Genomic DNA, 14,145 nt, shown 5'->3' with positions numbered 1-14,145 from the left:
GCCATCAGTACATGATTCATGTGTTTTTGTGATCCACCGACTGACTAAACTTAGACTTTGACTAAACTGCAATAAGCGGGACAAATCCTGCAAAAAGCAAAGTAAATAACTCCGATTCCTCTCGAATATTCCTCTTGTCTTTAAACAGTACAATGTGCATGGAAGAGTGTTGTTTTTTTTCCTTACCAAGGCACAGCCTATTTTCATGGCTATATTTAGAGGCCTGCTTCTGCTGGAGGTGAGGATATAGCCTGCTGTGTGTGAGCTGAGGGAGGCATATGCTTTTCCCCCCCCCCCTCATCTGACCCACGTTTCCTGGTGTGAATTAAATCAGAGCTGAAAAGTGCTAAGAAGCCACGATATGGAATGGTCTCTCGAGATAAGCCAGTGTCTCTTCCGTTTCGTCCGCCGGGGTTAGAGTTGGGCCCGCTGTTTGTGCTCCCCCTTTATGGCATTCTAAACCAGTAGCTTGTGGTGGTTTGAAACCCATAAAATGAGAGGACACACACACACACACACACACACACACACACAAAAAAAGAAGCAGCCAGAGCTGCACCAAAAATGAAACTTGAGCGCTTCGGCCACCTTTGTTTACTTTAACTTGTTTGTGCCTCAAAAACTAGTACGTCCATCTCATTCGATGCGAGTGCACCAGAAATTCCTCTCCCTTTCGCCTTCCCGCCCCAACCGGCTTGATTTATGTGCCACAGATGTGGCGTGGCCAGAGATGAAAAGAGGATGGTGGTCAAACAGCGGAAAAGATGAGCTATCTTCATCGGCCGACGCCGCAGACAAACATCCGACTCCACGTGAGACACGCGACGTCTTCTGAGAAAGTTCAGGATGAACGTGGGGAGATGGAGGGATGTTGGGTAGAGGACAGAGCGAGAGGGCAAAGACGAGATGACAGGAAGGATGAAAAAATAGCACCTGAAGACACTGCTGGATGCTTGATGTGCCCTAAATCTGACAGTAATCCTCTCATGGTCTGTTCAGCGGGCAGACATGCCACCTTTGATCTCTCACCCTGTTTTTTTTTTTTTACCTTCTGTCCAGCAGTTGTTACTTCATCTGTCAATTGTTAGACTTCTGAGTTATTTTTGGGTCATTCCAAGCAAACTCACCTTCACTTCCAAGTTCTCCCAGAACCTTTATAAAACTCAATTTTATTGGGTTTATTTTTGATTTGAACTGTAACCCTTTGTCGGAGACCCGGACAAAGCTGCACGTGACTCTTTGAATCCTCTACAGTTGTTCTTTATTACTTTTGTGAAAGATTATGTTAAACTGTGTTTTTTTTTTGTTTGTTTGTCTAAAAGTGATGATAAGCTCAGTTTTTCGCCATTTGTCTGTGATTTGGTTCAGTGTCTATATAGAAACCCCACAGGACAACACAAAAAGACTAAATGCGTTGCTTGCTTTACCAGTTCTTTTGTCATTATTCTGAAATCTAGCACTTGGGCCTTTAGAGTGCTGTAATATCTAATTTTAACAACCTTCTTTAAAAGGATGTTTTATTCCAAAATTTTAGAAAAGGTATTCCAAAATTGAATAACTTTTGAAAATGGAAGGTGCAGAAAAGATGATCTTGGTGAATCTGCGCCGAACTAAAGAGTGGAAACTTGGATCTTGGAATGGGATCTCACCCAACTTAACCATTGGAAAAACCAGTAAGATTTACTACTTGGTGTGCCTTGTAAACCATCTGGACTTAGAAGCTAGTATTTCTTAGTTCTAATTCAGCAAAATTAAATGAAACCTTCCCCGAGAATGGAATTCGAAGTTGGAGCTCCTTCACAAACCCGGAGTTAAAAATCTGACATGGCTGCCAAGGTAAATTTTTTTTTAAAAAAAAAGGTAGTTATAGCTACTGCAATATATCCTATTGCAGTATTGGGCTGTTTGCATCCCAATAAGTCAGTTGTAGGTACTAAGCAGAGGCAGTGAGCATTCTGTCAGGTTTCTGAGTGCATAAAATAAAGAAATACTTTTGTACTTGTGGCTTTATTGCTAGTAGAAGACAACTTATCATTGACCACAACAATTATCAAATGCTGTCTGAATTCATCTTGGACCTGGAGCACAGTCCGGATGATGGTGATGATTGGCGTAATGACCGCCAAGATGGACCCTTTCTTCTTAATTGGAATTCTCACATCATGGGGCATCCTTGTTGGTTTTCACTTTTAATTCTTAAGGTTCTCACTTCAGAATCCAACTTTCTTACCATGACGGGCTGCATTTGTCTTGACGTTCCAGCTCAGGCTAATCTCTTCTGTGTAATCACTTCTTTCCTTCTTTATCGCTACATTAAATGGGAAGCTTAGCCATTCATTTGGCGATATAGAACTACCCCTTGTTTCCTCTTCATATACAAGAAAATGCACTCTGGCTTTAATCTCCTATCCTCTCAGGGGTGATTCCATGGGGCTCCTTGGCTTACTTTACTCCTTTTGCTCATGGTTTATTCATATGTTAAATGGAGCATTCCAACACTTCCAGCCTGCACCAATCACAAATATCAAAGCTATGGGATGTAGTGGTAAACCCACTGTAAGAAAAGTAAAAAAAAATAATAATAATCCCACTCTGTAAGAAAGCATACCATGACAGTTACCTTAACACATGAATGAGGAAGAGACTCAGGTTGTTTGCTTTTTCGGGGTGCGTCTGCTCACAATCTCCCGTACGAACTACAAAGGTGGGGTGGGTAAAGTGGACATGCGAGCTGGTGATGAGGCACAAAGAAACGAGTCACTTTTGACACTTCAAAGAATTTTTAAATGCACTATCCGCCGCATGAGGAATGCAGAGAGGGTGTTTGTCAGGATCCTTTGTACTTAAAGGCAACAGCAGCTACACCCAGGTGATCCGAGGGGGAGCAGCAGCAGTAGAAGAAGAAAAAACAGAGTTGTGTGAATTTGTGTCAGATGATTTTCATTTAATGTTTTCTTTGATATTTTAGTTCATTTCTCTGCTCCCTCATTTGAAAACCCCCATGAATTTTTCATGCACAGTTTGTCCCGGCCCACTGAATCTGTCCAAGAGGCTCCTACGCTATTCCAAGGTCATGATTCAAATCGGCACCATGATCCCCTATGCACAGAACACGCATTTTTCTGTCAAAATGTAAATCCCTGTACGTTTTATTTATGGACCTACACAGCAAAAATAATTTTATAATTTAAAAAGAGCAACTAAAAACTTCAACGACTACGTTCACCCAGACGATCTAAAAACAAAGCTACTGGTCAGCTGAAATGTGGAGTCGTAAATGCATAAAATGAAATTATGACTTCAATGTCTGATACTACAATTCCCAGAATGCTTTGCTATTTTTTTCCTCCTCTCGCCGCGCTCCCAATGAAGTTGCGTTAAAGTGCTGCTCGGAAATTCCTTTACTAAAATCACAGCTTCAACTTGAGTCTACTATCATTTGATGGAAAAAGAGAGTTGTACTTTTAAAAGTGATCTTTATTTAAGTGAAATTGTGAAGCAGGCAAATTCGACACATGCAGTGGATTCTAACTAATTTTTTTTTAAATGCATTTCTATTCCATTGCCACAGTCATTATGATAGTAAAACAGCAAAAGGTAATTTCTGTCTTCAATATCAATCTGTTTCTAATAAGATAATTTCCTTGTAGAAATATGTGCAGTTTCCTCAGCATGAACTCAAGTTTGAACAGTCTGAAAATTTTAGGTTTTGAACCAGAAGTTATTGAAATGTTAAGGATTCTTTTACTGGATACCAATTTCAGCATCGTTATCCAGTGTCCATGTTTCCTTACTATGCTTACACTACAGAGGGCCCATTCAGACAACTTGAAGTGAAAATGTTTTTGGCAGAACACTTTATTTTAACTGCTCCTGCCTGCCAGAATGGGAACTTTTAGTCTCAGTCTCCACTGTCTTGTCAGCATTCTGTTTGTGGTCAAATGCTCTCTGTGGGCCAGAAACGTAAGTTTTGGTCTCGACCGACCAGGCTAACATCTTTCACGTTAGCCAAGTCACCCTTCTTCTTTTAGTGAGCATCTAACAACCATGCACTTGTCCTCAGCAAATTCTACCACTTGAGCTTTGCATCTCTGCAGCTCTTTTATTGACTTATGCTTTCTTGATTAATGCTGACCTTGCAGTTTTGTTATACCCTTAGCATTTTTTCAACCAAGTACTGAAAAATGTCCTTGGTTAGTTTAATCATGCAAGTTAAATCTTATTGAGAAAATAAATTCTGATTTGCATCAGACTTGCTCCAACATCATACTTTGATATGTGGATTGAACTTAACTTTGTATTGGACTTCTCATGACTTTCCCTGATCATTTTGGTGTTTTGTCTTCATAATGCTGTTTGTTCTTAAGTGTTTTCTTGTGAGTCTTAGGTGCTTTTGCACAAGGGGTAAATCGGGGCTCTTTTTATTAAACAGTTGTCTTAAATATTTAGAATAATTTACTTGGATTTTATTTAGGTTTTTCCAAGTAAATGGGGCTAAATATAATAAAAACATTTTAGATTTATTTTTTTCATGTTTAAATATTGAGACCCATTCATTTACCTTTAGCTTCAGTATTGTGTGCTATGCAGTGATGTCTATGTGGGCTTGTCGCTTAAACTCTAAACATAGCTACGTTGACTTACGTAGTTAAACATGCGAGTTTTTTCAAGACAGAGTATGAGGCAGTAATGCTTTCCCCCCCGCCCCCCTCTTCCACCAGCACATCAAAAACCAATGTACTAATGAAATCAAAATTTTCCTAAGCCAGCCCCTGAATGCGGACTCAACTCGCGGTTGTCACGTTTCCCACAGACCCTGAAAGCGGCACGACTCCGTACCACTACGAGCAGCAGCAGCAGCAGCAACGGCAGCGGCGGTGTGTGTGGTGGAGGCGACGCTTTCTCCTTTCTGTAACCTAAACAATGACTCCTGCTACCGACCGGAGGAGAGCCCACTAATAGAATGCTTCACACACACCTAGAACCCGACGTTTCGCTGCTATTCCGTCCGCTCGCTTAAGTGTCCCGAGCATAAACATGTGGATACCTACGGAACATGAGAAATACGGCGTCGGTGAGTTTTATTATTGCACGTTTTTATTATTGATATTCTCAGTGAAACGAAAAGCGGTTGCCATATTCTTCTTGCTCTCACAAGTGCATTTGTGTGTAAATACATGTGTGGATTGTGAACTGGTTCTATGACTTAGGTATTGTTTATTATTATTATTATTATTATTATTATTATTATTTATGAAGCATCATTTTACTGGGCTGTTTCAGTTTTTAATTGAGTCTCGCATCGCAAAACATACCTATCATTTTCTACTAGAGAACCCCACGGTTTGATGCTTACGGGTTTTTTTTTTTTATTATTATTATTATTTTTATTTTCGCCATGTTTTGCTGACATTAGCCGGACAGCGTTTCTTAAAAAAAAAAGAAAAAAGAAAAAAAAAGAAAAATCACTGTTTCTGCTCTTCTGTCTGTTTGAATGGGAACCCCAGCTAAGCTTCGGGCAGTCGCTGAATGTCGGCGTATTTCTGTACAAATTATCCGAGAGAAAACCCCTCGTAGATGGAGGGGAAAAAAAGTAATTAGGAGGTCCTCGGTCACCCGGCGCGATCTCAGGGTGAAATAGACATGGACGCGTGGGGATCATGGTAGCAGTGTGTGTATGCGTGTGTGTGTGTTTGCGTGTGTGTCCTCCACATCGCATTGTTCCAGACAGTCTGGGAATCACACACTCAAACAAGCGACAACAACGCAAGCGGTGCCAATTGTTGTTGCGACAATCCCGCCGGTAGACTTTGTCCTGTTGATGTGTTTGCGCGGATTTCCGTATTTGTCTGCAAAACCTGGTGCAGCTTATTGAGCTGGGGGGCTAGTGTGTGTATTGGGGGAATCAATCAGGAGGGACACGAGTCTGTCATATGGACATTCTCTGGAGAGATCTGCTCCGTGGAGATGCTTTCGGTCAATGCATGCCTCAACAGTTTCATTCAAAGGGACTTAATCAATGGGTGGGAGTGTTTGCCACCTTATTAAAACCGATTTAAACTGCAATTTGTCACTACAGGATGATTATGGGTGGGAGGGGGGAGGGGTCATATAGTTTTGCGTTGCAAAGTGTCCCCCAAAATCCAGTACTTTTAACACCATCACCTGCAGTTTGTGAAGAAGGTAGAACTCAGCATTTGGTCTCCAGTTGTCATTGTCACCTGACCGCTTTGTGAAATGTTTCCCCTGGTGAGTGTTTGCTTCCCTTCCCTATCCGACTTAAATCGCTGCACAGTTATGGCTTATTTGATCCTGTGCTATACACTCCTCTGGAGCCCACAACCCCTATATTTCCAGAGACAAATGGATTTAAGCCCATTTAGCTACTTAAACCCACACCCGGCTGTCAAAGTTCACTCTGCTGAATTAAAGGAGGTCATTTATTTTCGAGGCTAAATAGTAACCATTGTCCGAAGACTTCTTAAGGGTGCCCAGTTAATTGGATTAATTTTTTATCCATTCCCCCCCCATTTTGCACAATAACAGCAGTAAGACTCTTAATTGGCTGTGATTTATTCCTTAAGACGTGTTGGCAGCCACAGACTTCCTTTTGAGTTGTTTCTCTTTTGAGGAAGGAACGGCAGTGTTTTCCTGTTGTGAAATTCAGCTAGCATTATCCACAAGCGCACAGACATGCACGCATGCACACACACATGGATGCACACCCACACAAGCAAACATGACTAGAAGATGTTTTATAGCAGAGAGCGGTCGCCGCAACTTTAAGTCATAAGCTACAGCATGTGAACTGGATGAAATCAGAGGGTCAGTTTGTCTGGTTGGTGTCTGGAGAGGATGTAACTCATTCTGTTAGATCAGCTGAATCAATATGGACTGAAGAAAAGCTTTTCTGTGCTTAAGGAGCATCACGATGGTGATTGTTGAAATTTAAAGGGATGAGCTTATTTGATGATCAAAAGTCAAAAGCATCAATATTTGTGACATAGTGATGACGTATATTTGTGCAACATATGAAATGGACAAATGATGCTAAAACCTTACTAAATGACACATTGGTGTACTGTATCAATAAATCGGATAGGGACAAAACTGAGCGCTTTTCTTTTTTGAAGGGGAATGAAGAAGTGGGGAATTTTTTAAAGTCGAGAGCTGACTGGGAACACCTGAACCTAGTGTACTGTCTCTTTAGATTAGATTGACCTGGGAATGTTTGGGTTGGCATTCTGACTTTTTATTTTTAGACTTTGGGCGTATCCTTGTACAATTATTGGTGCTGTTGCCTTCAACGAGAAGGTCCTTGGTTTGTTTGACATTTGCATGTTGTAACCCTGCACATGCATGCTCTTTGGACACTTCTGCAGTCTAAATACAGGCTTGTTAGGTTTATATGGCTTAGGTTTAAATGTGTCCATGTGTTTCTATGCTGCCCCCTGTTGGACTGGAAATTAATTTGCCGCTGGACATTTTTCCGCCAGTCATGACCCTGCAAAGGTTTGAGTTAAAGAAAATGGTTAAATGGATCAGATGATGTCACTTGTCTTACTGTACGACAAAATCACTGATGCTCAACAGCCCTACTTAGGTTTTACCAAGAATAAGTGAACCAAAGTTAATACAAAACTTGCTGTAGAAATCCCAATATTGTTATTGTCTAATGGTGTGATGGTGCATGCAAGCTGTGGAATTATGGGCTACACTACCCTTTTCCAAAATGGTAATGATTTCACTACAACCTTAGATCATAACTCGAGGTGTCTCCAGTAACCCCATGCTATTACAAGACAAAAAATCAGATTACTGGAATCCAGACTGCTTATTTGGGAGGACAAAGCATCATACCAGTCCTGACCATCGATCCCCACCAGAAATCTCTGGAAAGAACACCCAGTTTTTTACAGTTTCTCCCAGGAGCTTGTACAACGTACAACGTCCTTTTTAATGTTACACCGATCAGTAATACTTTTGCTCTGGAGATGCCGTGTTACTCCTTACATTAGCCATTTTAAACTTGACTGTGATCTCCAGGTGCTTTCAACAAACGTTCTGTACCCTATTTGACAGAGAATCATTTTTTTTTATTATTATTCTCTCCTTTTTTTTGATGGTTGAGTTTCCTTAGATCCTCACAGGAGCATTTGATCTCAGGGGCAAATCGGGATGAGCTCAGAACGCCTCTCTGTCTAATTGGGAATTTGCGGTGTTTGATGTCAATTTGACTTATGAGCAAAAATTGTGGCCCCCTGGATGACGGGAGCCAATGCCATTCATGAAATATGGATGGAGTCTTAGCAGGTTGATATCCGGATGCCCATTAGGTCATTAGTAGGGTAATTATTGGTTAATAAGATATTACAAGAAGGTTAGAAGATTAAAGAGAGATGGTGTATCCGATTCTATAATTAAGGGGATGTATCTTTTCCTTCAGGAATAACAAAAGACATCGTCATGATATTGATTTGTAGTGACTCACATATCCACGAATGTCTATAAGAACATAAAGAGCAGTCGGTCACAGATGTCACATACCCTGTGACTCGCCCACTGGCTACACAAACCACTTGAGGCTGCACTGTTACGTTTCGGAGAGATTAGACGTTCGACCGGGCAAAGCCCTTTTTTCCTCATTAAGGTCTTTTGATTCAGCCAATCAACCGTGTCATTGCTCATCAGAATTCAGACAAGTAATTAAAACATTTTAAACGAGCCTGTCCTGGATCCGTTCTCGCCCAAGCGCAATTCTTCGCCAGTGGTTGTGAAAAGAATCATTTTCTATTCATCTGTTTTCTTTTCTGCGAGTGCTGTGGCAAAACAAGCTAGGAGCATCAAAAAAAAAAAAAGAAAGTGAGAAGGTTGCAGCATGATAGACTGTTCATGCTTGGCTGAGATAGAGGGCGAACATGAGGCCTCAGGCTTTCCTGCTCTCCCTTGGCTGACATTATGTCTTCCTCCTTTGGGAGCATGTCGCTAGTCCATGGGGTTCTGGAGGAGTGGTGGGGTGTGGGGGGTGTTTAGGGTGCTGGCGCGTGTCAGGGGTGGACTCATTGTCAGGTCGACTTCCTTGCCCTCAAAATCAACCCCTTCGTTATCCCCCCACTCCGCGGGGGATTAGCAGGTTGTTTTGGTTGGAGGCCCTGAGGCCCATTCCACCATTATACCCATGATTTCTTAATGCAGCAAACCCCAGGGCAACGCATGGGGGGATGGTGGGTAACAGGGGCGTGGCGAGGTGAGACCTACCAGCATGTAATTGCTTCATCTCCTTTTGTAGAGATGGAAGCCTTTCTGTGCTGTGTGTCTTGCCCACAGAGATACACAAACGAGCATCACGTCACTAGAGAATCATTTAGCACATTTTAGGCTCCCTTGTGAATAAAACAGGTCGGACAGTTCTCTGTTAATTTTTCAAATTCAGCAATCTAGTTTTATTTAAGCTGTTTAACAGTGCGCACATATATCTACATGGACGTGTGACGTACGACTGTCTTGACTTGTTTGTTCATCACTAATTGACTTGGGTCAGCGAAGCAAATACCTCAACAAGAAAATGTTTCTTTTCTGCTGCGCTCATTCAGCAGTACTACTCCTGTTGCTTGTGTTGTTAAAATGTATAGTTTTATTTTTTTCATAGGCTCATTGGTTTATGTGACGCATGAAAACCATATGCTATAATTGCCTGTCCACATTCACGTGGTTTTTGAGACAGGCTGTGGGTTGGGGGGATCTTAGCTGCATTTCCTTTGCAGTGGCAGTGTAGCATGCTCACAATAGGAAGATTGTGCATCATCTCGTAGATGCATGGTTGAGTGATTACCAGTTAACCAGAATGCATATAGTGATGTTAATGGCCATTATTTCAATTTGATTTGACATGAATTATTTGTCTCATTTGCAACTCTGTTGGCTTGTTTAATTATAGGTCATGTTCATCCAACCTGTAGGTCATTGGTTTTATCAGCAAAATAAGAAAATCAGAAAACGAGCAAATGTATGAGTTTGCATACACACCAAATGCTTTTTAATTCATGCATATATGTGAATGTTCATGCACATTATTATGTATCATCAAAAGTTACTTTAGCAATTTACAAAAGCATAATATTCCACATTATGCTTGTGTTAATGTTAGCATAATGTGAAATGTAAACTGTACTGATAAGGTAGTTTAAAGACGGACATCTGGACAAAAAAAAAGGCTGAATTAACAGACAATTGTGTACAAATTGTTCTGTGCAAAAATGAAATGCTTTGGTAATAAAACACGTATTACTGACCAAGGACTCACCCCACTTTATGAAACTCCATTATAATATTGCGAGCCAGCAATCAAACAAGAATTGAAAAAAATGCTGTGAGTGATGCCCTCAATTTTTAAAAAGAAATTGAAGGTCGATTGGGGTGATGACTGACATTTGCGGCGAAATAACAGAAAATTGAGTTAAAAATAATTCAATAATCAAGCGGAAAATTTTAGCACATTTCTGTTGTATAGGAGAAAATGGAGGGAGAAAAAAACGGAGTATTTTGTTATAAGTTAGAGTGGGGTTGGATGATGTGGCTGAAAAGCTTATCACGATATAAGCGTTTCATATCAGTCGATATTGATAATTGTCGTAAATAATTTTGTAATTTTGTAAATAATAATTTTGTTGTAAATATCCAAAATGCTGCCAAAGTAGTGGCATTACCTTTCCTGTTTTATCTCCACTCAACACCATTTAAAAAAAAAATGTTTAAACGGTTGTGAGGAACGGTGGTGAAACCTGAAACGGCTGCTGTGCAAGCTGTTGCTAGGTGACAGTGAGTTAGTTGATGCGGCCAACCTTGCTTAGCTTGACCGTGAAGAGTTTGAGCAATTAAATCCCTTCCCTCTGCCTGCATCTCCCAGAATGCTGTGTGGTTCTATAGATATTGCCTGCCGTGTGTCTGTTGGGATATATTATTGATTTGTTGTCCAACCCTGAGTTAGCATTATCGCTATTACACAACTGGTTGCAACAGAGAATGAGGAAAGATGTAACTTTCAAAGTAAAAGCTAGATTTGTTTTTCTAAAGATGAGGTAATGATTGTTTTATTTAATCATGTTTTTTTTCTTTTGCATTGAGTTGGCTGATGCCTACCTGTTTTTTTTTTTGTTTGTTTTTACATTTATTTGCATTTACATTTATTTGACAATTAGTCCCACACTGACTAGACTAGATCTCCAATGCTGATTTGTCAGATGGTTTATGACTGTGTGTGGAAAACACAGGCCCTACAAAAGCATTGCTTAATATGAAGTGATTTCCATAATTTTATTTTTTTGTTTTGCAAACTGTGATGCGCATTGATGTGAGACGCATCACTATGTGAACAGCTGTATTACGACTGACTTCAAACGCCTCATTGAAAGTATAGCCACAAGTAAACTCATTGGAGCTTCATTACATTTTTTTTTAAACAGAAAAATCTCTCATCTGGGTTGGAAAATGGGTACACTAAAGTAGGTGGACGTTATCAGTTGTAGAAAACAAACATCATTTGGTTAGCATCCCTGAATAGACGTGCCACTTTTGATTTCGTTTGGTTTTGCCAAGCAGCTTGAAAGGCGAAACTGGCGGAAGTTCTCTTTCCTCAATATCAGTCTGTGATTTCTGTGTCAGAGATGTTAATGGGACGTGTCCTATTAGGAATTCAACCATTTAACTGATCAGTAGCACCCCTGCAGCGGAGGCAACGGAGGCATGTGCTACATGTTTGTGTATTTGCTGTTTGTGTGGGCCGAGGGAAGAATGACAGGCATGCCTCCCTTCATAAATGAAGAGCGGCTGCCAGTGGCAATCACTGTGAGTGGCAGGTTGAGAGGAGCTGTTTATGCATGCAGAAACACTCGCTTTTAATTTTCTCATTTGGGGCACAAGACTCGTTTCCTGGAGTGGCATCAGCTTTGGCTCGAATGCGTTTGGTTTTTTCAGGCATCCATGCATTGATCATGGAGGAAGTGGTCATTGATTTGGAGTAACCCAAAGTGCTAATGTGACCTCAAAGCACCATTTGAAACCTCATTTGGTGATAGCTACACGTACCTACAGTCTTTTTTTTTTTTTTTTTCACTGAAACGAATGAGTTAGTTTCATTGCTAACATACTAATAAAAGGAGTTCAGCCTCAGGGCTTTTGGAAAACAGACTCAGGCCTTGTGAGTCAACTAACGTTTGAATAGATTTATCTTTACAGTCTTCTCAAGACTTTTTCTTTTTTCTGCCTTTTGTCAACCCTATTTTTTCTTTCCATTTATGTCCACTGAAAATATAAGCAAGTTCTTTAGCAATGACCTTTTCTGACTTAACCTTGTTGTAAGGACTTGGTGAGTCTCTCCAGGACGACCTTCAAATAAGCAATACACCCGGTGACTGCATAAATTATAACATTTCCCTATTAGAAATATCACTTCATCAAATTAGCGTAAATAATTTCAGTTTCTCAATTGAGTAGCTGAAATGGTTCACCTTTTTGAAGAGCTTCTGATGAACAGAGTTGGACGTATGAACCCAACAAAATCTGGATCTTGGTTGTCAAGTGTATTATAGATCGGACCCCTTGTGAATTTACGAGCTGTGGTCAGAGTGAACTTCAGGATTGGTGTAGATGTGGGAGATGGAGGAAGAAAGGGAGGCGAAAGCCGGTTACGACCTTGGCTGGGAGTTCACCGAGCAGTGGCGTCTGAATTTCCCTCCGAAGTCTGCTCCGATGTTTTTTTTTTTTTTTTTTAGTGTCTCAATTAAATAGAAATCGCATTGTATTTCTCCTTTGCTCATCGGCTTTCTTTTCCCTCATGTTTTCTCTCACCTCCTCTCTCTGGTTCGTTCTCGTAGGGTGAGCTCTTTACAGAGACAGCAGGTCGCACTGTGATGACCCCATCTCCTCCTCCCCCCCCGCCCCTATTTCCTTAGCTTCTGCTCACCCGTTCCTGTTCTGTCTGGATTTTTCTTCCCTTTCTCTTCGTAGCCACTTCTCAGGGTCCATGCTGCTGTCTTTTTTTTTCCTCCCACCTTTATCTCTCTTCCACATACATCGTTTTTCTCACCCCCTCCCTGCTCTCAATCCATACTCACCTGTCCTAGAAATCCCCTGATGCACTGTGTGTGTATGCTTCATATGCGAATTTGCGCACTCTGTTTTGCACGCGTGTGTTCACGTTGGCCTCAGCAGACTACATGCCTGAAGATGATAAAACACCGTAGATACCCCCCTTTGGCTTTGGAGTAAAGCTGTAGATACAGAAGATCTTCCACATCCTGAAATAAATTCTCAGTTGAGTTTTGAAAATAACCACGGATGTAAATTTAGGACATTTGATGTTTGAAGTGTATATTCATATATTTTTGTGTAGTAACGCAGTTGGATGGACTGAAGAGCAGAGTCTCCAACGCTATTAGCTTTGACTTCACTTTCACAAGAAATCTTGTTTCACCTCTACAATGCTTGATAGATTGCTTTATATTTTCACTGAGTTGCGTGTGTATGTGTGTGTGTGTGTGGCATGTATAGGTTTCAATCTAATCAAGTCCGTTCCTTTATTGGCGCCCCCTTCTTTCTGAATTTGGTTTCAAAAGCTGCTGATCTCATAACACCTTGGCATTTATGTTTCGTAGTTTATTACACCTGTCAATCAATGTGCAAATATTGTTGTGCTAGCCTTCCCATCTGCCTATTGAGGTTCTTTGCATTAGCATCTCTTGTGTCCTGTGTCCATATGGTATAACATTGCATACTTAGTCGTAGGATTGACCATGAAAATCTCTCCCAGACTGCAGGTATGTAATATGACTGTGTATTGACTGCGGGCTCTGTGACATTGATCGATTGTAGACCCCTCTCTGTCCTCCCTGAGATTGAACTGTTTTCACGTCTCCACCGCTCCCTCCGCTTCTCTGCAAAGATCACAGTGGGGAGGATCAACTGCAGCTTTGCCGATAACTCTCAGACCTCGGCTTCTGTGGGCAGCGTTGTTACCCGCTCTGTGTGTTTTCTACAGCACTTCTTCATGTACCTCTGATATCGTTCAATTGCCACCACATTTGCACTTTGCCCACCATGTAGGTCTGTACATGCGAGCTGTTTGTTTCCTGCTCCTCGTGAGCTGGT

At 41.1% G+C, this 14,145-nt stretch overlaps 1 protein-coding gene across 5 annotated transcripts in view; it reads left to right on the top strand.

Annotated features, from left to right (window-relative positions):
* dock4b (dedicator of cytokinesis 4b) overlaps positions 1-14,145 on the top strand; it is a 176,926-nt gene that overhangs the window by 57,933 nt on the left and 104,848 nt on the right. For 4 of the 5 annotated variants that reach the window (XM_007578639.2, XM_016664134.1, XM_016664117.1 and 1 more), the window contains exon 1: positions 4,830-5,074. The exons of the other annotated variant lie outside the window; for it this stretch is intronic. In XM_007578639.2, the coding sequence (XP_007578701.1) occupies positions 5,038-5,074 (37 nt within the window). In that variant the 5' untranslated portion in view covers positions 4,830-5,037. Of the gene's footprint in view, positions 1-4,829; positions 5,075-14,145 lie in introns of those variants that run through there. 5 annotated transcript variants of the gene reach the window in all.

The sequence above is a fragment of the Poecilia formosa genome, unplaced genomic scaffold (genome assembly GCF_000485575.1).
Source record: "Poecilia formosa unplaced genomic scaffold, Poecilia_formosa-5.1.2 Scaffold9, whole genome shotgun sequence".
NCBI lineage: Eukaryota > Metazoa > Chordata > Actinopteri > Cyprinodontiformes > Poeciliidae > Poecilia > Poecilia formosa.
This window is presented reverse-complemented; position numbering and strand designations above follow the sequence as displayed.